The following is a 21,996-nucleotide window of genomic DNA, read 5'->3' as shown; positions in this document are numbered from 1 at the left end:
CGAGCCCACGCGGGGCGATGCCACAGGGTCCGCTCCTCGGGGCTCCAGGGAGGGGAGGAGGAGGGATGGGGGAAGGGGGAGCGCGCACCAGCCCATGACTCAGTTTCTCTAAAGCGTGAGGACCATCCTGGATGGAGGAGCCCATCCCCAGCTCTGCAGACGCTGAGCTCGCCGCCTTCGCCATCGGCGCACCATACTCTCCACGCATTGCCCTCAAACAGCAAAGCCATCCGTGTCCCATGCACGCCCGGTGCCCTGGGGCGCTGGGCGGGGGCCCGTGGGGTCCAGCCTGAGCTGCCTAGGGCCGGGGCGGGGGGGCGCCGGGGTCAGCGGCAAGACCCTGGCCCAGCCTCCCCTGAACCCAGCAAGAACGCGGCTTCTCCATCTCGCGCCGGTGCAGGGCCCCGCAGAGCGTCAGCACCCTCGTTATCTCTTCCAGAGTGGATGCAGCTGGGAGCACTCAGCTCCATAGGTTTTTGGTTTTTTTGGCTGCGCGAGTCGTCGTTGCAGTTCAGGGTCTCCGTTGCTGCGCGTGAACCTTCTACAGTTGCAGGGCCTACTCTCTAGGTGCAGTGCGCAGGTTGCTTGGTGCAGAGCACGGGCTCATTAGTTGCGGAGCGTGGGCTTAGTTGCCCCGAGGCATGTGGGATCTAGTTCCCTGGGCAGGGATCGAAACTGCGTCTCTTGAATTGCAAGGTGGATTTTTAACCACTGGGCCAACAGGGAAGTCCCTAAGGTAATTATCGATATTTTCTTACAGCCCTCTTGCTAATTGCCTGGGAGTTGCATTTTATAGGTCTCTTTTTTAAACTTTCTTTTGTTGTGATTTGATGCTTGTTTTTAATGTTTGTATTCCTTTTTCTTTTTGTGTGTGTATTATAGATTTTGGGTGCTTTTTTTTCAGCTTTAACATTTTTATTGAAGTATAGTTGACTTGCAGTGTGTTAATTTCTGCTGTACAGCAAAGCAAGTCAGTAAATATCTTTTAACATATTCTTCCCATTATAACCACAGAATACTGCAGTTACCTGTGCTGTACAGTAGGACCTTGTCACTTATCCATTCTCTATGTAAAAGCTTACGTCTGCTAACCCCAACCTGCCACTCGGCAGCCGTCAGTCTGTTCTCTCTGTCTGTGACTGTTCCAGTTTCATTTGTCATATTTCAGATTCCACGTGTGACATCATGACATTTCGCTACGAATGGCGTTCCTTCACTCTTTTTAACGCGTGAGCAGCATCCCATTGCCTGTGTGGACATCGTTATCCATTCATCTGGCGATGGACGTTTAGCTTGTCCCCATGGCCTGCCTGTTGTGAACAGTGCTATGAACATGGGCGTGCATGTGCCTTTGAGTTCTAGAGTTTTGTCTGAATCCATGCCCGGGAGTGGAACTGCTGCATGTGTGGCGTGTGCCCCCTGGTGGGTGAGGCTGGCCCGAGGCTGCAGCCGGCTTGCTGGAGGGCAGGGCCAGAGGCTGGCGCCCAGGAGCTGGGCTCTGCTGGTCTCGGCTCTGCAGGCCGCCTGTCCGCTGATGGGCCGGGCTGCGTCCCCCACCCAGTTAGTTGTTCAGGAGGCGGTGTCCTAGCACTGGGGTGTGCAGACTGTTGGGTAGGACCAGCTCTTGGAGGGGGTGCCCATGGCCGTGCACACCAGCATCCACGTGGTTGGAATGCCCAAGAATGGCTGCTGCCCACGTCTGTGTCCCCAGGGTGAGCCATAGCTGCCCACCCCCTGCCTCCCCAGGAGACCTGCCCCCTGCCAAGATGTGGGAGACCTGGCCAATCTCCCGTCAAGGTATGGCTTTCGCCCCCGAGGCCTGGAGCACAACAGATTCGGTGTGTGCCCTTTAAGGGTGAAGTTTCTCCCCCTAGCCTGTGGAACTCCCAAAATTAAGCCTTGCTGGCCTTCAAAGCCAGATGCTGGGGGACGTGTCTGCCCCGTGTAGGACCCCAAGCAGGGGAGCCTGGTGTGCAGCTCAGAGGCTCACTCCTGCAGGGCTCTTTCTTCTCCAGTGTATGGCTCAGCCCCTGGCGGTGTGGAGTGGGCTGTACTGCACGTCCACCCCTCCTGCCTGTCTCACTGGGACTCCTTCTTTGCATCTTCAGTTGCAGATCATTCTGGCAGGTCCTGGTCCTTTGCACTGATGACTGTCCCGCAGAGTTGTGATGCTGGTGTGCTCACGGGTCCTTATGCCCTGCCATTTTGGCCCACTCCAGCCTGGCCGGGAGAACTCTGCACTGACGGACACAGGCCAGCCTCCGCCCGGTAGCCACTGACCGTGTCTGCTGACCAGCGTCAGCGAGGACAGCATCGGTGTGGCTAAGGAACTTTCCATTTCCACTAGACTGTCGCTCGCCAACAGCTGCTCTCCTCCTCCTGGAAATGTCAGCCTCCCTCCAGGAGCTGCATCCCAATGCCAGACCCACCCCAGCCCCTGAAATGAACCACGCCAGACAACCGTACTTTTCCAATTATAGCTTTTTCTTTTTTCTTTTCTTTTTTTTTTTATGAAAAAGATCACACAGAATTCGCCAACAAACAAAATTCCAAAAGAAACTTAAAAAAAATGGAAAACAATAATTCCCCCAAAAAACAAAACCGAAGTCTGGCTTTTCCTTCCCTTAAGATTGTCTGGACGAGGCCTCCCGTCCCCTGGAAGGCGCGGGGGCTGCTAAGTGCTTTCGTGGGCTGAACAGGGCGTCTCCCCTCTCAGCCTCTGCTCTCCCTAGGTCCTTCTCTATCTTGGGGGCAAGTACAGTACAACTGGGCCGGGGGCGGGTGGGGGGTGTGCTTGGGACAGGAGGGGGCCCGTGAAGCAGGGTGCTAGACACTCACAATCTAACAGGAAATAAAAAATAATATTCTGCACGTCAGAATGTGTTCGTTTTTTTTTTTTTATAATTTCGTAGCTATTTTTTCACAGTTTTAAAAAGTTTATATTTATATATATTTATATATATTTATCTTTATATATATAATTAAAAAGTTGACTCCATTTAAAGGCGTATGATACAGGGGAGAGTCTCTTGGTACAATAAAACTGTACAGGCTAAGAACTGCCGCCTCCCTGCGGGCATGGGGACGAGGCTTCAGCACCATGGGCTTGTCTGTAGTGTGAGGGTCTGGACCAGCGGGTGGGCCCTCCCCGGGGCCTCAGGGCATGCAGCCCCCTTCCCCTGGCGCCTGGCCAATGCTGCTGGACCACCCCCCAACCTGGCTCTGCTCCCCCAGTCCAGGCCATCCTGAGAGGGTGGAGGGTGGAGGCTGGACCCCAGGCAGGCCCGGCCAGGTCAGTGAGGCTGGGGGCAGGAGGCCAGCCCGACCCCGCGGTGGGAGGCTCAGGGTAGGCGCTGTGCTGAGGGGGCTGGGCACCAGGAGGACCCACCAGTGGTGGGAACCTCCGAGCAAGCATGAGTCTGGTTGCTCAGACACCCCCTCCCACCAAATCCCCAGCTGGCATCGGCCTGAGGGTCCTGGGGCCTGGCCTGGCCAAGTGCTTACAAGGTGCTGGGGGGCCCCCGAGGGGCCGGCAGAGCCATACCCTGATCGCTGAGAGGGGAGGGGTCTGGACGTGTGCACATGTGAGCACGCACGTGCATGCATACGGGCACACACATGTACACACTTACGCGCCGGGGAGTCCACGGGCACCCCTGCATGCACACAGCCCGCGCACACGGCCGCCGAGCCCGGGCGGGCCGCCGGCTCAGCAGAGCACGGGCACGCCGTCGGTGGAGAAGATCATGCCCGTGGTGGGCTCGTAGGTGCCCGCCAGGTAGTACAGGCCCTCGCTGTCCTGGTGCTTCTTGGTCTGGAGCATCTGCTCGTACTGCTCCAGGCCCACCACCAGGCACTTGTGCGACACCGTCTGCACGTCGTTCTCGTCCACGTGCGAGGACTGGTACAGGGCGCGCTGTGGGCACACAGCGGCATCAGGGGGCGGCGGGCGAGAGGGGAGCCCCGGAGAGAACCCAAGAAACACGGCGGGCGTAGGAGACCCAGAGAGAGCCCCCGGGACAGGGACACACGCAGAGGCGGAGAGAGCCCCAGAGACGGATAGAGAGATACCGCAGAGACCCAGGGACAAAGGACAGCACGGGCGACAGAGGCGGAGACCGGACAGCAGTCAGAGAAGCGGGTGGGAGCCCGAGTGGGCGGGGTCACGGGAGGCCCCACCCCCGCGCTCCTACCTCCATGAAGTCCTTCCTCTGGCTGGAGGCCCGCAGGGAGGCAGGGAGGCTGCGGCCGGACTTCTGGTCCCAGGGCTGTGTGCACAGACAAGGGGCTACTGTGAGCCTGGGCCCGGCCCTGCCTGACCCCTGGCCCCTAACCCGGCCCCCAGGCCCCAGAGCGGGGCAGCCCTGCCCACCTGGCCCTCGTGGAGGCGCTTGCCCGGGCTGGTCTCCTCGGGGTGGTAGAACCACTTGACGCGGACCACCATGTTGCTGCCCCAGGACTCCCACATGCTCTGGATGCGGCCGATGTAGGGCAGGTTGGGGCGGCCGGCCGACAGGAAGACGGCGCAGTCCCCGATGCGGATCATCTCCTTGCCGCGCACAATGGCCTTGTAGAAGAGCTTGCGGGCCTTGCCCTTCATGCCGCGGCGCTGCAGGTGGGCGGGCGGGTCAGGGCGGGTGCGCCACCCCCACCCGAGGCCCTGGGTTCTGCAGTGGCAGTGCAGGGCGAGGCCCCTGCCTGCCCTGTTCAGGAGCCCTGGCTCACTCCCGCGGCAGAGTGGGCCTCCAAAGGGACTTTACGTGAACTAAGACTCCGTGCTAAGAGCCGGGTCGGCGGAGGGCCCCAGGGTGCCCCCCCTCCCCCCCACGAGCTACAGCGCTGCAGACGCCACACCTACTGCTGAGTCCCAGCAGGACCCCCACTCCTCCCGCGGGGTCCTGACACCAGCCTCTGAGGCAGAGCCGGCCCCTGCTGACCTCCAACTTCCAGACAGGGATGGGGAGGTCGCCCCAGCCCCGTGCTCTCTGCTCCACTGGACATAGATTCCACTCAACACTCCCAGAGCCCATCTAGGCAGCCTCAACCTGCATACACCACCCTGAGCAGCGAGCAGTGCCGGGTCTCTGCACCAGTGGGCTCTACCAAGGGCCAGGGAGGGAGGCCTGGGCAGTGTCAACTTCCAGGCACAGCCGACTGCCCCCCACATTACCCCAGGAAAGCCACTGACAGAGATCATAGCTTGGCCAACAGGATCCAGCCCTGGGCTGGTGGCTGGACTGGATTTCTCTTAATTCTCTCAACAAACACTCCCTGACGCCCTCTCAGCGCTCCTGCTGGGACAGGCCAGTGTGCTCCCAGCTCCAGCGCTGGGACAGGCCGGTATGCAGGCTCCAAGGAGTCACTGGCCCCAGGCCAACGCTGCCCAGAAGCCAGGCCGGCGCAGCTCTGCTCTGCCCCCCAGTGGAGCCCGCGCGCCCTCCCTTCAAACCGAGTCGTAAAACCCGCCTTTCCCTTCTCGGATTGGCCACTAGGCGGCGCCAAAGGTGTGGGGTGTGTTTTTGTGTGTGTATCAACAAGGAAAACCTGCATGCTAGTTTCCTACCTTACCGGGCTGGCCCTTTTCTATTTTTAATTCACTGAGTCCCTGGTGAGACTTTTTTGTTTGTTTGTTTAGCCACATCACAGCATGTGAGATCTTTGTCCTCGACCAAGGAGCGAAGCTGTGCACCCTGCGGTGGAGGCAAGGAGTCCTAGCCGCGGGACGAGGAGGGACGCCCCCGGCAACTTTCTTACCTGCTCTGTAAACCGCTCAAAGTGTTGTCAGCTCAAGGCATGTTACAAACTGATTCAAGGTGAGACGAGTGGCTACGACCTCTAAGCCGACTCATCTTTGACAGCAAGTATGCCAGGCCTCCATGGCTACCTTCTTCAGACTCAGCGATGCCCCCTTGATCCACGGAGTGCCTAGTGGGGCTGACCCCGCCCCTGTGGCCAACACGGGACCCGACCTGGCCAATCCAAACAGCCCACCCTCCTTCTGGCCACTGTGATTGGCTCGGGGTGTGCTCAGGCCCTAAGCCAAAGGAGGCTCCACCCACTTTCCCTGGAACCCTAATTTTTAAAAAAAGATCCTTCCTTCCCACTGTCACTTCTGAGCTAGCAGGTCAGCTGAAAGCCTCGGGGCTGACTACTGCCGAGAGGAGAGGAGCTGCCGGAGAAGGAGAGCAGGACAGAGAGAGAAGGGAGCACAGGTCTGAGAGGGATCTGAAGACAGCCTTTGGGCTGCTGGGTCTGGCTGGACCTGAAGCTGGAAACCGCAGACTTTTCTACTGCGTTTGGCCCTGTGCTCAGACCTCTGCAGCAGTAAGTGCACTCAGTAACAGTGACACTGGAATGTGCAGAGAACAGATGCTAAGATAGGGAAGCGGCCAGTCGCCCTGGGGACAGGGTGGTGAGGGTGGGCCTGTCCTTGGCTCAGAAACCACCGCTCCTTGTTAAGTCCCTGGATAAAGTGCCTGCCTGGATCAGGGCTCTGGCGGGCCTGGTCAGGAATGTCTGAGTGTGGCTCATCAGCAAAGACCCTAAAAGAATCCCTACATCCCAGTTTGCTGTCTCGAGTAGTGGCCTTGCCAAGAGAGGCGCTTTCAGCCTGGAGCCCGCAATCCAGGGTGGATGAAAGTCAGATAGCTCACGCCCTGCAGGGTCAAGAAGCAGATCTTCTGCCCCAGATGACCCCAGGTGACGAATCAAAGGCAAGGATGTTGGAAGGAGAGCACGAGCTGAGGGAGTGGGAGGACATCCCCTTGTCTGACAAAGGGATCCCCCACCCTATCCTACACAGTCTTTGGGGGTACAGCCTGGGGCCAGGTGGAGCTGTCTGCCCCACACCAGGGGATCCAACCGCCCCTGGCTGGCACAGTGGCTAGCCCTAAAAGGCTGCTGCCAAGACAGAAACCCCCAAGTGAGTCTCGATACATCACCATAGAACCGAACCCCTAAAGCCTGCCTGCCTGGCGTTACGGAGGCCCACACCCAGCAGGGCACCTGACTCCCGCGTGACCTCAGAGGACCCTGGCTCAGGGCAGCGGATGCTGTGGGCAAACCTGACCTGACTGGCTATAACCATGGACCAGGAGCCCGGCTCTTCCTTCCCAGGGGCGTGGGGCGGACTGGTGGCCTCTGGGCTGTTCCCCTTCTACATACAGAAGCTTCACGTATGTGCGTGCATGTGCGTGCACAAGTGTGTCTGTGTGTGCACAAGGCACAGGGTGGGCCAGGAGGGGTCCTTCTGCAGGACTGACCCCGACCCACTCCAGGGGCGGCCACAAGCGCTGGGCCTTCTGGGCCACCCTGACTAGCTCAGGGCGGGCAGGGACCCAGCCAGGCCCAGGAGACTCAGCCCTGGACTTCGACCTGCCAAGAGGGAAAGAAGTGCCTCTGCTAAACTGCTAACCTGGCCAGCCAGAGAGAAACTCAGGACACGTGGCCACGTGGCTTTGAGACCAGCTGCCCGGTCACTACAGGCCTGCCACAGGAATGTGGGGGTCAACCGGGTGCATCCAAGGTGGGTCTAGGTCCCCGGGACCAGGGGGGCAGCGCTGCTCTGGGACGGGTGGGACTCGGGAGTCACATGGACTCCACAGCCGTGACCCAACCCTCCACCGTGGGGCTGCTGGGACGACAGGGAAAGACGACCCCTCGCCGCACCTACCTGGGTGGGCTTGCCGAACCACTTCCAGAGCTGCCGGGCGGGCAGGAAGGCGGCTATCTTGGGCCGGTTCTCCACGGACGGCAGGCGCTGCCGCTTGGCCAGCTCCTTGGTAGTGGGGAGGTGGACGCCCTCTCTCTTTTTGGGCCGGCTCTTGGCCCCGGCCTGGGCCTTGGGCGGCAGAGGAGGCGTGGGCTGTGGCGGGGGAGCCTGGGCTGCGGGCGCCGGCGCCTTCTTGCCGGGGGAGTGGGCCGAGGAGCGGGCTTTGCCCGCCTGCTTGGGCGCCTTGCTGGGGAGGGCCGGTGGGGCAGAGGGACTGGCCGTGGGGGCAGGGGCGGCCTCGTCATCCGAGCTGCAGGAGGAGTCGTCTGTGGTAGAGGAGGAGGAGGAGGAGGAGGAGGAGGAGGAGGAGGAGGACGAAGACGAGGAGGAGGAGGACGAAGACGAGGAGGAGGAGGAAGACGAAGACGAGGAGGAGGAGGAGGAGGAGGAGGACGACGACGAGGACGAGGAGGACGAGGACGAGGAGGAGGAGGAGGAGGACGAGGCCCTGGAGCTGGAGGCGCTGCAGTTCCGCCCACCGCCGCCCCGGCCGTCCTCCTCGCCCTCCGTCTCGGAGCTGCTGCTGCCGCTGCCGCTGTCGCTGCTGCTGCCGCCGCTGCTGCTGCCGCTCTCCAACTCCTCAGCCCCGTCCTGCTCGGCCTGGCCCTTGTCCGGGCTCTTGGGGGTCCCCGAGTCCTCGAACGCGAGCCCGACCGCGGGCTCCTGGGCCAGGTCGCCATCCGCAGCCTTGGGCCGGGCGGCCTTGGGCTCAGGGCTCCCGGCTGCTGGCGCGTAGCTGCCCAGGCCTAGCAGGCCCTTGGGCTCCTCCCGCAGAAGCAGGGCCTCCTTGGCCTTCTTGCTCTTGGGTGACGTCACGCCCTCGTGGTCCAGCTTGACCAGCAGCTCGGCCTCCTCCCCCGGCCTCCGGGCGCCCTTGCTGGCCGACTCCTCCGCAGCCCGGGCCTTCTTGGGCTTGGGGCGGGTGGCGGGCATGGCGATGGGCACGGTCACGAGGGGGGCGGGGGCCAGGGCTGCCGCAGGGGCTGGCAGCTCCCCAAAGGGCTCGGGAGCCGGGCAGCTGGCAAAGGTGGATGGTGCTGGGCTAGGCTGTGGGGGCGCCGGGCGAGCCTTGGGGGTCTTGGCCCGCTTGTCCACGGGTTCTGGGGGGCTCTTCTTGGAACCTGGGGTGCTGACGGGCTCCAGGGCCAGTGGGGTACTGGGGACGCCATCTGCTGAGCCCCCCTCCTCCAGGACGGCAGCTCTGTCTGCAAGAGAGGAGGAGCAGCCCCGTGAGTCAGGGTGGGGGGTCCAGCGGGCCCATTTCCCTCCTGGCCCTGCAGGGCCGGGCAGAGCTGGGGGGCCTCTCAGGTCCTCGGGATGAGCGGCTCTCACACCGCCACTGCCCTGGGCGCCCTGCACTGGATTCTGGAAGAACACGCCTGCCTGGACCTCGGCTCAGCCTCTGAAAGATCCACAAGCGACCTGAGCCTGCTTCCTGTCAGCGTTCCGCACAGGCGGGCAGCGGGGTCTCTGTGCAGACACCCCAAGAGTGCGGCAGACCCCACGTGCCGGCGGGCCGGCCCCCAAAACGCACCGCTCTTGGCTTTGGTGCTGGGTTTCCGCCCACGACCCCGAGCCTTGGCGCTGGGCTCCTCGGACGCCGGCGCGGCCCCGTCCTTGTTCTCCCCGGCGTCTTTGCTGGTCTTCCGGCTGCGGCGCTTGGCGCTTGGCACCAGAAGTGCCGGGGATGGCTCCGCACCTGCGGGGCAGGACAGACAGCCGCTCAGGCCCGGCCTCCGCCCCCCACTGCTGCTGGAGCATCACTCGTCATGGGCAGAGGGGTGGAAGGGAATCGGACGTTGCAGCGAAGCCTGGACCAGCTACTGGTCAGGCCGGAGGCCCGTCTGCAGGGACGCAGCTCAGGGGTCTGCACCTGCATGTAGTGGGGCTTTCTTGAGCCGGGATGAGGCCTCTCCCCTCGGAAGCCCGGGTTTCTTACTGGTCAAGGGGCGGGGCGGGGGAGGGGGGGTCCCAGACCACCACTCACACTGGATCTTGTAGTCAGGCGGCAGGAGGCGGATGTGCGAGAGGGGGATCCTCCCGGTGTCCCCGTCGTCGAACTCCACGGTGATGAGGTCCCCGTCATCTTCCAGGCCCAGCAAGCCTGTTGGAGGACAGCAGGGTCAGGGGAGGCCCACAGGCCTGGGCCCCCTGGCAGATGCGGGGCAAAGGGGAGCAGACACCAGACACTGAGCAGCCCCGGGTGGACGACGCGTGAGGGCAGGTGGGCAGTGGAGCAGGACATGGGCTTTGAGCCGGGCAGTCCCGGGAGTGTGGGCTCCCTGGGTCCAGCCAGGCATGTGGCCATGTCCACCTATCCAAGGCCCTCCCCAGAGTGATGAAGGAACAGCGAGCGTGGGGCCACACAGCAGAGGGAGCAGGCCGGAGCACAGCAGCTGCCAGAATGCAGCCTCTCGGAAGATGACACCCGAGTGGACGAGCAGGACTCCTCCATGCTGGGCCCACTGCACCAAAGGGAAGGAAGCCAGCTTTCACAGGGGACCCCCAGGGTCCCCTCTCCTGAGTGCCAAGCGCCTCTGCAGGCAGGGATGCAGGGGTCACTGGGCAGACTAGGGGTCACACGGCAGCTGCAAGCTTCCCGCCAGGACACTGGGCACAGCGGAGGAGGGTGGTGGGCACCACACCAACCCGGGCGACAGGGAAGTCCAAACACTGAATAGTGACCCCCAGCCCCACTCCTAGGTGCCAGACGCGGAGCCCCAAGTCCCGAAGGACGGCGCCACAGGAGGGCTGGCGGGCGAGGAGCCACCGGTGCTCGTACTTGGCACCCCCGTCGTCAGGCCCTGCCCACACACAGCTTCCAGTCCCCTTGCTGAGCACCGCCAGGGATGAAAGAACAGCCTCCAGCAAAACCAGCAGAAGGACAGAGGTACAGACCAGAGCCCGCAGAGAGGGGAGGGGACTGGAGAAGGAAACGGAGCTGAAGAAACCGCAAAGGGAAACACGATGGCCTCAGGGAAAAAGGGATCCAGGAAAGAGAGAGAGCGCTAAAAACAGGCAAACTCAAAGAGTAAGAAAGAACCTTTAGGAATGTTATAAACAATAGCAGACACATCAAAAGGGCAACAGAATAGAAGGGCCAGAAGGCAGGGGTGAGGAAATCTCCCAGAAAGTAGAACAAAAAAATAAAAGAAAAAGATGGGCAAAAGACAGCAGGAGAGGGCCACCAGACGAGTGTGAGACCCAGGGAAAGAGGGTAAATGAGGGGGGAGACTCTCCAAGGAGAGAGATGAGAGAAATCTCCAGAAACTGGAAATCTACTTCCAAACCAAAGCGCCCTTCCCCCAAATACCCAACAAAACACACACAGAGAGACAGAGAGACACAGAAAGAGACAGAAAGAGAGAGAGAGACAGGGAGGAATAGACAGAGACACAGAGAGGAAGAGAGAGACAGACAGACACAGAGGGGAGAGAGAGAGACAGACACAGAGGAGAGAGAAAGACAGACAGACACAGAGGAGAGAGAGAAAGACAAACAGACAGAGGAGACAGAGACAGACAGACAGACACAGAGGAGAGAGAGACAGACAGACAGACACAGAGGAGAGAGAGAAAGACAGACAGACACAGAGGAGAGACAGAAAGACAGACACAGAGGAGACAGAGAGAGACAGAGAGACAGACACACAGGAGAGAGACAAAGAAACAGAGAGAGACAGACAGACCACATGAGACTCCAGATCTGGGAATAGGGTCGGCGCCAAGTCCGAGTCCAGATAAAACAGAATGCTGACTTCAGAAAAAGCGAGGGAAGGTGATTTCCAATGTAGAATTTATACCCAGATGAACTACCTCTAAAGACTGGGGGAGAACAAGGAGGCTCGGACGTGTGTGTACTTGAGGAGTTTCCCTCCTATGGACGCTTTCTCTCTGGAAGCCATGAGAAGGTCCTCTGCCACAAGGAGGGAAAGAGACAGAAGAGACAGACACGAGACGCGGCACAGGCGAGAGGTGGGATTCTCAGCAGGACTGCAAGGGCAGGTCCCAGCCGCCAGCTCGTGGGGCTCGGGAGGCTGGAGCCCCAGGAGAGCTGGATGGGGAGGCAGGGCCCCCTTTGTCAGGGGACTCCAGCCCAGCGCTCCGTCCCCATCTCCTGGGCACATACAGGTGACCTAGATGGCCGACAGGTGGACTCCCTTTGCCCCGGGTTTGACTTGGGCTGTAACACACGCCCAGACTCCTGGCTCCCAGATGCACTGGCTCTGCACCAGCTCAGCGTCCAGCGCCTGCCCACCTGCCAGCTCCGTCTGCATCCACACCCATGTCTGTGGGCTACTGTTTCCCTGTGTCTGCCCAGCTGTCAACCGCTTATTCTGCTCACGGGGTCAGATTCCCTAGAGAAGCCGCCTTCCCGGCTCTTCCAGCCCACAGGCAAAACCCGGAAGCTGCCTCACTCCCTAGCAAGGACGAGCGCAAGACACGTAAGCCAGGTGACCCAGGCCAGGTCAGTGCAACTCCATCCTGGGACTCAGATGGGAAAGCGGGGCATTCCATGAGGACAGGGTCTGTTCAGAAGGAGAGAGTCCTCGGGCGTGGGGAGTGAAGCCAGCACAGCTGAGAGCATGGCTGACGGACACAGGGACCCTGAGTCCTGATGAGCCCGGGGGACAGTCCCCGCGCCAATCACGCTCAACGCCAATAAAACTCAATGCTTAAGTCTGTCTGAGCTGGCCTTCAGGAACCAAATGGATCCAGGCTGACACGCTGAGAAATGGGGGTGCCGTGAGGGTCTTGGGGGCGGGTCTCACCTCGGACCACCGTGCCAGGGTAGAGGCAGCGGTACTGCTGGCTCCAATAGGCCGCGATCCTGGTCCCTTGCGGCAAGTAGCGCGTGGAGGCCGGCCTCACGTCGATGATCTGGGGAGGGGAGGAGTGAGCACCAGGCTGGCTGTAGCGCCGCCTGCCGCCCGCACCCCTGCCCTCACCGCCTCCTGCAGCAGCCCCGCGGCCCCGCCCTCACCGCCTCCTGCAGCAGCTGCTCCAGGCAGTAGATGTGGGGCCGGTTCCCGCGCTCACCCTCCACCACCACTCGGTATCTGCAAAGATGGGGCGAAGAGATGTGAGGTCCCCTCGGGCACCCCCGCTCCAGCCCACGGCCAGCTCTACCTCCGCGGCCACCAGGATGGGGTGTGCAAGCCGGGGGGTTCCTGACTTGCCGCACAAGCTTGGGGCAGGTCTCCCCACTCTGGGCCCATCTCCTCCACACGACCAGGCGGGGTCGCAGACGCAGGCAAGGCCAGCATGCCCTCTCCTGCTCCCTCCCACTGAGCCCTGTCCACCTGGGGGCCACCTGGGAGTCTGCCCTGCCCCCTGGCCCACCCACAGAGTGTGCCCCCATCCTATGGGGGGGAGCGGGGAAGCCACAGCTCAGAGAGCTGAAGCAAGGCGCCCACAGCAGCCCAGCAAGGCTCTGGGTGGGGGTCTGAGGCTCTGCGCGGGGCGGCCCGCCCCGACTCACATGTCTGGCGAATGCAGGGTCTGCACGTGCCCCGCGTACAGCAGCTTGTCGTCCATGGGGATGAGCACGCGCAGGCCGTCCTTCAGCTCATCCTTGTCGATGATGCAGGAGCGAGGGGCTGCGGGCGGGCGGTGAGACGGGGCTGGAGCAGGGGCCAGCCTGGCCACCCCAACACCCCTCCCTGCAGTGTGCCCGCGCGCACACATGCCCACCGCGCACAGGCCCCCGTCCCCAGCGTCTGCAAAGACCCCAGGCAGGTGGGAACCCGGCTGACGCCCATGCAAGGACCAGCGCTCGCTGAGCCTCAGCCGGAGGCTCCGTGCCATCAGACCCCACTGCAGCCCTGCAGCCGCGGTCCCCGGCCTTCCCCACCGGGAGCGCTGTCTACTCTGGCAGCAACACCCCCACGGCTGAGCTCCCTGCCCCGACCAGGCCGGCCAAGCCTGCTGCTCCCTCTTCCCCTCCATTCTCCGCCAGGCCCACCCACGCTGCTTCAGCCTCCTGGACCCAGTCTTCCTCTCTGTAGGACCCTGGACGCAGCCCCTCACTGCCGTCACCTCACTCAGAGAAACCCAGATCGCTGGGTGGGATGGACGGAGTGACGGGCCCAGGTCTCGGTCCCTGCCTGCACCCACACCCCTGCCACAGCCTCAGCGTGGGTACAATGGACTTCTCACCTCTTGACCTTGGGCATGGCCATGTGACCTGCTTTAGCCAGTGGTTAAGGGGAGAAGCACTTGAATCTGAAGGGAGGGCTCCCTCCAGGGCCTTCCGGTCCCTCTCAAGCCTCTGGTAGCAGGGCCATGAGAGAAGAAGCCCTGAGCAGCCCAGCAGCCCAGGTGGGGCAGACCTGTCCCTGGTGTCAGTGGACTGCTAGCCATCCCATTATCACCAGCGCAAGCCCAGCTGAGGTCACCCCGCCGTCCTGCCGGCAGCCTGTTCCACCCATCACTGAGTCTGCGTGCTTGGTCCTTACACAGCGGTAGCTGACAAATACACTCCTCAGTAGGTGACAAAGCTCCTGGGGGCTGGCCCCGCTCTTCTCACTGTACTCCCCCACCAATTCACAGTCTTTAATCTCAAGCTCCAGACCCCCAGGTCCAAGTGCCTACTAGAAGTCATCTCCCTGGGATGTCGCCTCCCTGGGATGTCCTCCAGGCACCCCAAACCCCAGCCACCAAAGCCCGGTGCCTCCCTCTGTGACCCACCTCGATGACAGCTGCCCCCACCTGCCAACAGCCGTCCACAGGCCTTGCCTCCCCGCATCTGCTCACACAGCCCCCGAACGCTCCATCCCACCTGTGTGCCCCTAGCTCCCCCGACAGGGGTCCCACCCCCTGGACCCACTCCCCAGCCCTCCACTCCCTCGGATCCCCCAACAGTCTGCTAGCTCAGCTTCCTGGTGCCCACTCCCTGCCCCAGCCCTCCAGTTCCTGGTCTACACACCAGCCAAAGAGCTCACCATGAAACCGCCCTGACCGCCCTGACCTCTGCCTTACTGTTTTCAGGGCGAAGTCCAAACCCCCACACCAAGGCCCTCGAGACAGGGGTTCTGCTCTGCCTGCCGCCAGTCCAAGGCCGCTCGCCCGCCCCGACTGACCAGCTCAGACTCACGCTGGCCTTGCTGCATCTTACTTCGGGCACTGCCATGCTCCCGTCCAACCGTGGGGCCTCTGCACACACCATCCCCCCGTCACCCTGTCCCCTCTGTGCAAGCCCGGCCTGGCCCACTTGGGCCCTGCTGGCAGCCGCCTCCGGGGAACCCCCTGCACCCCCATACTCCAGGCCTGAGCCGACGCGGCACAGCGGGCGCTCACCTGGGGTCAGCGGCCGCTCCGCCGCCCCGCCTCGGGGCAGGTGCTCATCCTCAGAGAAGCTCGAGTCCTGGTTGGGCTCAAAGTCCTCCTCAGCGGCCATACTCTCCATCAGCTTGCTCACGGCTCCCCCCTTGCCCCGGTTCTGAGAACAGAGCAGGACAGACCGACGGCTGAGGCCGGGCCGGACCCCGGGGTCACCGTCAGGCTGCCATGCAGCGTGGCACAGAGAGTAGCCAGATCCCACCTGAGCGCCAGGAAGAGGACAAGACGTGCTGAGTGAGCACCTCCAGCTGCACACAGATCTTGGGGTGGGGGCACCCAGGGTCACCCGCATCTGTCAACTGAACAAAGCAACTCTGCCGTGCCTGGGCCCCCGGGGAACCTCACCTCCTTCTTCACCTCCTTGCCCTTGGCCTTGGCCTTGCTCCTCTTGGCGGAGGCCGGGGAGCTGGTATGAGGGGCCCGGGCCTCGGCGGGCAGGGCGGGAACGCGGGGCGGTGGCAGCGAGGCTCCAGATCCGGCCTCCTTGCCCTTCTTCTTCTGGGGATGAAGCCAGAGAGTGGCTGTCAGAGGGCAGAGCGGGCCCAGGGCCCACACTCACCCTCCCGCCCCCGGCAAGCATTTCTGGTTTTAATCTTGCTTTATTGCCACTATATATTACTTGTTATAAGAAAAAAAAAGAATATCGACGTGCATGTAACTGAGTTCCTCTCCAATGATCCCACCAAGCGCAGAGGTGACTAGAGGGAATGATAACAGCATGGCGTGTCCTTTCCAGAACTTTCCCCAACCACACACAACCATGTAGACTCACAGGCTACGCAAACACATTTGTGCACACACAGTACTTTTTTCCCCTTAAACATGGATGGGAATTTACCGAAAATTCCGCTGTGCAGCCTCCGTCCCCCCAGCCTCTGCCAAGTGTATCTGGCAGACACGGAGGAGAGGCCTCCCTTTTTATTCTGACCAGCCGGCCGAGGTGCCTTGGCGTGGAGACCTGAAATTCATCTGGCTGCCTGCCTGTTTCTCCCTCTGCTGAATGAGGCCAAGAATGACGACAGTGTCACTCGGCGAGGCAGGCACATTCCTGGCAGGAGCGTGCAGAACCATGCCCCCACTGCCTGGGGCACTTCTGGGGACCAGCGGTTACCTTCCTCTCGCCCCAGCAGTGGGGACACCTAGCTCAAAGCCCCCAGGGTGGATCTGGGATGCTCCCTCCCCTGGGGGCATGGAAAGCAGGCCAGCGCACGGGGACTGTGCGAGGCTCCACTTATCAGAGCAAAGGAGTGGGAACAACCTAGATGTCCAGCCACCCGGTGTATCCACAGATACAGTTACAAGCTTCTATCCCAGGGGCCAAGGTCCAGCATGGGAAACGCACGTGATGATATTCGGGGCAGGAAGCCGGCTCAGACCATAGAGGTGACGGGAGGCAAGGGTGGGGGTCACACTGTGCATTTTAGAAGAAACGTGCCTCATACCAATGACCGAGTCATGGGCCAGGGGAGACAGAAATTAAGACAGAAAAAAAGGAGACTGGGCAAATGCTACCAAGACAGCAGCAGAAGTCACAGCTTCCACAAGAGACGGGCGAGCGCCAAAGCCAACAGCGTTAAAGGACAAAGTGGGGAATGTTACACGGACAAATGCGTCCGCTTTAATCTCTATTTGGGGGGAGAAATATATATATACAACTTTATATATGCTGAAGGAACTCGGCGCGCACGCACACACACACACACACACACGCGCGCGCGCGCACACACACACACACACACTGTATTTTCTTATTTCTGATGCGTCTTGTAATCCTGTTCCCATTTCTGAAACCAGAAGGCATCTTGGGGGTGGAAGGGCAGTTTTTCACGTGGCTGTGTCTCCTTTCCCACCTGACTTCTATTATTGAACAGGCAGCCTGTCTTACGGGGCATGTCTTTGCAGTTGCACACTCAGGAGGGAAGGGATTGACAGCAAAAAAAAAAAAAAAGTTATCGCTGCAGGGAATTTAATTTTCTTCCTTTTCTTTATCATCCAATTACTGTTACAATCAGATAAAACTGGTAACTCTGTCTTTCCCACTAACCAGAAAGCCCATTTCTAAGAAACATTTCTTCTTTCCAGAAAGCCCATTTCTAAGGAACATTTCTTCTTTTAAAAGGAGAAAAGAATTCCAAAGGTGACAGGTTCTATACACAGAGCAGAATGTTCACTGCTGGGAGGATTGCCATGGCCAAACACCATCATCAACCAGATCACCGGTGGCCAGGATGGCTGCTGGCAGGCGATGTGGAAAACCACGGGGATGGCCAGATGGTGGGGTGCTACTCCTTCACTTAGAGAGTGAGTTTAAAAAAGAAAGAAAGAAGAGTAAACTAAAAAGCTCACGGCACACGGGAATGCACAAGATCTAACTGCAAATCCAGAAAGCAGGACCCAAGAGTGCATCTCACAGAACAGGGAACTCTGGCCCTGGAGTGATTTCCTTCATGTCTGACGTCTTAGACAGTTAATCTGTTCCGCCCCGTCTTTGACTGTATCGTCAGCAGGCTGGGATCAGGTGAGCCCCTGGTCCTCTTCTAACGGAAGCTGCCTTTTGGGGAAAGGCTCAGAGGGGCTGGGAGCCCTGTGGTTAAGGGCTCGGGCAGCAGGCCTCCAATGCTCTAAGCTCAGCTCTGATAATCATTAGCCACTGGGCTGACTGCGACGGTTCCGGGGCTACCTGAGAGGTGCAGTCTGTAAGACTTCCTTACGTGGTTTGTAAAACCCTCCTTACGTGGCCTGTGATGTCAAAAGCAGTATGTACTTGGTCTCTCCCCGCCCCCTGCTGTGTTCCTGATACAGCGCTCCTACGGCGCCCTGGCATTTCCGGGCTCACAGGCGCATCCTCTGTTCTACGAAGGGGACGAGTGATGAGCCTGTGGATGGCCTCAGGATGGGGCCTAGTCTGCAGAAAGACCAGCCACGACCCAAGCTTGACACTTCGGCCTCATCCCCCTTCTTGGGAGAGGAGCAAGGGGCTGGACGGAACCTGAGTGACTGCTCTCCATCATGCCTCTGTGATGAAGCGGCCACGAAAACCCCTCAGCGCTGGGGCTCCAACCACCGGAGGGCTGGTCCACACACCGAGGCGTGCTGGAAGGGGCACGGGGCTCGGCGCCCCTTCACACACGCCCTGCCCCGCACGTCTCCTCCAACCAGCTGCTCCCGAGCTGCATTTTTACGAGAAACTGGACCAGTAAATTGAGTGTCTTCCCGAGTTGTCATTTTGGGGAATTATTGACCTGAGGAGGGCGGGGTGGAGTCATGAAAGTCCTTGGTTTACAGCCAGGTGGATAGAGAGCACAGGGAACCACCTGGGACTTGCGCCTGGCCTCGGGGGTGGGGCGGGGGCTCCACCTGTGGGGTCTGCGCCAGCTCAGGGGAGTTGGAGTCAGACGTGTTTCAGCAGACGACATGCGCGTCCCTCCATCAGCACATACAGCATCCATGCAGAGCGGTGAGGACATGCCTCGCCCCCACCGTGGACCCCCCGGTACAGTCATCATCATTATGTATTATTCCAGCATCTTCTCTCCAGGGACCAGAAAAACCCGGGGTGGCTTCGGCCGTGAGGGGTCACGAATGAGGGGTCCCTGTGGATGCCACTCAAACCGCAGCCCCTTTCTTACTACCGGCCGACACCGAGTCCCATCCCTGTCGGTGGCTTTCTCGAGAATGACACTGTGGTGTGGGGGACGTGGGGCAGAGGGGTCTGAGCCAGAGACCAGTGTTGTGAGCTGGCTGTGCGGTTATGAGTGCAGCCACCCAAAGCTGGAAGGGCAGCAGGCCTCATCAGTACAGACTTCTCACAGAGTTCTCAAAAGGTAGGTGTTCCCTCGGACTGGGGAAAAAAAAAACCCCACCTCGATTTTCACTAACTTCTCAACAAACGAGGATTTCCTTGTGGTGAGCCTTCGTCACCGACAGCAGTCACTGCCGGGAGCGCGTGATAGTTCCCACAGAGGCCTTGGAACACCACCTGAGCCCATGTTTCACACAACGGCACTTACTAGCCCAGCTGTCGGGTGTCCTCAACAAAGACGCCCGTCGAGGGGGCACCCAGAGGAGTGCCCAGCACCAACGGAGCTCTCAGCATCGCGCTGCCCCCCGGCCTCCCGGCCTCCCCGCCCCGGGCCTACCTTCCTGGGGTCCTTCCTGTCCCTGGCGCGGCCGGCGTCCTTGCGCGGGCTGGGCAGCCCGGCCTTGGCGCAGCGGCCGGGCTTGGCGGCGGGTGCGGCGCTGCTGGGTGCGGGGGGCGCCGAGGCGTCGTGCAGGAAGATCCGCTCGCTGCGCCGGCGCGTCCACAGGTCGTCGTCGCTGGCCTCGGGGCCCGCCTCCGGGCCTGGCTCCTTGGGGCCCCGCGACTTGCGGGCCTTGCGCCCCTTCTCGGCTGCCAGCTTGGCCTTGTCGGGGCTGCTGGGGCCGGGGGCACGCGCACCAGGCACGGCCAGGGCAGGACCTGGCTCCCCCAGCCCCTTCTTGGGCCGCAGCAGCCCGGCGGGTGACCGCTTCCGCACCTTGACCTCGCTCTCTGAGTCGGTGTACTCGAACTCCGTGCCTGCGTGCAGGTGAGGGGGGCGGCTGTGGACGGGGTGCTCTGCGGCTCTCAGCTTCCCACCCTGGCGACCCGACCCCTGCTGCAGGGACGAGGCCGCCCAGGGAGGCTTCTGCCGCTTCCGGGGAGGAACCCGAGGCCCAAGATCAAGAGGACTGTGGCCCACTCCCATCCCGAATCCCCCCAGGCTGCCCAGATTCTGCTCCGGAACCTTCGCCCCGAAGCACCGTCTGGGAATGTGGCGTCTCCTGCCTGGGCACGTGTAAGCTTCCCGGCTCTTCCTGGGCCTCCTCGGGAATCCGGGAGCCCTGGGAGGGTGAGCCGGGGAGGGCCCCACACCTGCACGGCAGCAGCTCTAAGGGAGGCGGGTGGGAAAATCCACACAAAATCCCCGAGCCCCAGTAGAGCCTCGCCTCTCAAAGTTGGGGGGTCCTAGACACCCACTCCCCTTTCAAGAGGACAGGATTCCCCAGAACCCAAACAGATCTGAGACCCAGCTCCTCCCCACAGCCAGGGGGCTACTTCCCTCTGCTGCAGGGCAGCCCCCGGCTTCCGCCCAGCTCCTGGGCTCCTTGAATGCACAACCTCTCCCCAACATCCGCTGTCCTCTGCCCTTGTAAGCCCCCCGGTCTTCGCTCCTTCTGGCTCCTCTGCCCAGAGCACCATCTCTCCCTGCCCTCCACCTGGATGACTGCAGCCTCCTTTCTGAGAAGACCCACTCCACGCCCTGGGGAGTCCTCGGGCCACCCCTCCTCACCACAGGTACATGGCACACTGCAGAGGTCCCGTCTGTGTTTGTCTATCTTGGTGTGCTCCGCCCCCGGAAATAGATCCCCACCTTCTCCTGGAGCCCCCAGCGTTGTACAGCACAGAGCTTGGCCCAGAGCTGCTGGCCAGGAAAAGACTCTAAATGGGGGTGAGTGGTGCTTCTCCCCATCAGGGGAATGAAGAGGGCCTGCCTCCTCCAGGCAGACCCCAGGGACGAGATGTCTGTGACAGTCCTGGGCGGACCGCCCTAGAGAAGGACTTGCCCCGGGTCAGCTGAGAAGCCAGGGCTGAACCTCAGGCCTACTGACCCTTGGGCAGCCAGCAGCCTGGCCACAAAGGCTCTTGCGGGAGGCTGAGACCCATCACCCCAACAGATGCAGCCTCGGCGGCAGCAAGGGCAGGGCCAGGGGAGGGGCCACACTCCAGGAGAAGGAACCACTTGCAAAGAACGAGGATCCTATTAATTCATCTTTTGTTAACAGACTTCCTGCTGCAGGGGAGACGGCTGGGGCTTTCTTGGCTGATTAGGGTGCAGGCCAAAAGACACTCTTGGCCTGTGAGCTCTGCTTCTGGGCATGAGGGAATGAGACCCCACCTGATGACAGGTCCCTTGCAGAAAGCCACCTGAAATCCTGGACATACACAGGACACTGCAGGCTCACTGCACAGGGAGCCGGGGCGGGACAGGGCGGCGACCAGGACTGGACACTCGCCTGGGAGAGCAGAGGTTGGAGCCTCTTGCTCATGGTAAGATTGGGTAGGAAGATAACAGTTAAGAGCCTTTGGGGCAGCACAAGCTGTGCCTGGAACAGAGGACGCGGTCTCGTCAGGGCCCCGCAGTGAGGACAAGCACGAGGCCCGCAGAGACGGAAGCAGGGATCAGAACCCCCACCCTTGATTCCCAGCCAGCGTCCAGTGAAATGTCTCCTCCCCAAAGAAACAAGGCAGAAAGGAGGAACAAAGGAACAGGCCGAGAAAACAGACAAAAACTAGTAGAGAAGAAAATAAGACAAAAATAGGCTGAAAGCCAAGGGATTAAAAAAGACGTACAATACAAACAGTAACCAAAACTGAGCTGCACTGGCTGTAGACAAGCCTCACTCGCTGCACCTTTTTACCAACTCGAGATCGGCGGCAACCCTGCGTCAAGCAAGTCTATGGATGATAGACTTGTTCCCTCTATGCCTCTGTCACATTTTGGTAATTCTCACAAGATTTCAACTTTCTCATCATTATACTATATCATCATGCTTGTTATATCTGTGACCAGCGATCTCTGATGTTACTACTGCAACTCACTGAAGGCTCAGAAGACGGTTGTCGATTTTTAGCAACAAAATATTTTTTACCTGAGGTGTGTGCTTTTTTTCTTAAGACATAATACTATTGCACCTTTACGACTACAGTAAGGTATAAACATAACTTTTATCCGCATCGGGAAGCCAAAACATTTGCGTGGCTCACTGTACTACAATATTGGCTAAATGCAACATTGCGTTGGTCTGGAATTAAACCCACATGATCTCTGAGGTATGTCTCTACTGTTATCAGACAAAATAGGT

General features: G+C 60.6%; 1 protein-coding gene across 7 annotated transcripts in view; it reads right to left on the bottom strand.

The window, feature by feature from the left end:
• Positions 1–2,463: 2,463 nt before the first annotated feature.
• Positions 2,464–21,996, bottom strand: part of TNRC18 (trinucleotide repeat containing 18) — an 81,020-nt gene continuing 61,487 nt past the window's right edge. For all 7 annotated transcript variants that reach the window (XM_060405735.1, XM_060405737.1, XM_027961631.3 and 4 more), the window contains 12 exons: positions 19,251–19,669; positions 15,457–15,609; positions 15,070–15,211; positions 13,253–13,370; positions 12,755–12,830; positions 12,543–12,651; positions 9,759–9,875; positions 9,306–9,470; positions 7,673–8,976; positions 4,373–4,609; positions 4,194–4,268; positions 2,464–3,916 (listed from right to left, as the gene is read on the bottom strand). In XM_060405735.1, coding sequence (XP_060261718.1) covers positions 3,710–3,916; positions 4,194–4,268; positions 4,373–4,609; positions 7,673–8,976; positions 9,306–9,470; positions 9,759–9,875; positions 12,543–12,651; positions 12,755–12,830; positions 13,253–13,370; positions 15,070–15,211; positions 15,457–15,609; positions 19,251–19,669 — 3,122 coding nt within the window. In that variant the 3' untranslated portion in view covers positions 2,464–3,709. The remainder of the gene's footprint in view (positions 3,917–4,193; positions 4,269–4,372; positions 4,610–7,672; positions 8,977–9,305; positions 9,471–9,758; positions 9,876–12,542; positions 12,652–12,754; positions 12,831–13,252; positions 13,371–15,069; positions 15,212–15,456; positions 15,610–19,250; positions 19,670–21,996) is intronic.

The sequence above is a fragment of the Ovis aries genome, chromosome 24, assembly GCF_016772045.2.
Source record: "Ovis aries strain OAR_USU_Benz2616 breed Rambouillet chromosome 24, ARS-UI_Ramb_v3.0, whole genome shotgun sequence".
NCBI lineage: Eukaryota > Metazoa > Chordata > Mammalia > Artiodactyla > Bovidae > Ovis > Ovis aries.
Note: the sequence above shows the minus strand (reverse complement) of the source record. Positions and strands in the feature narration are given on the sequence as shown.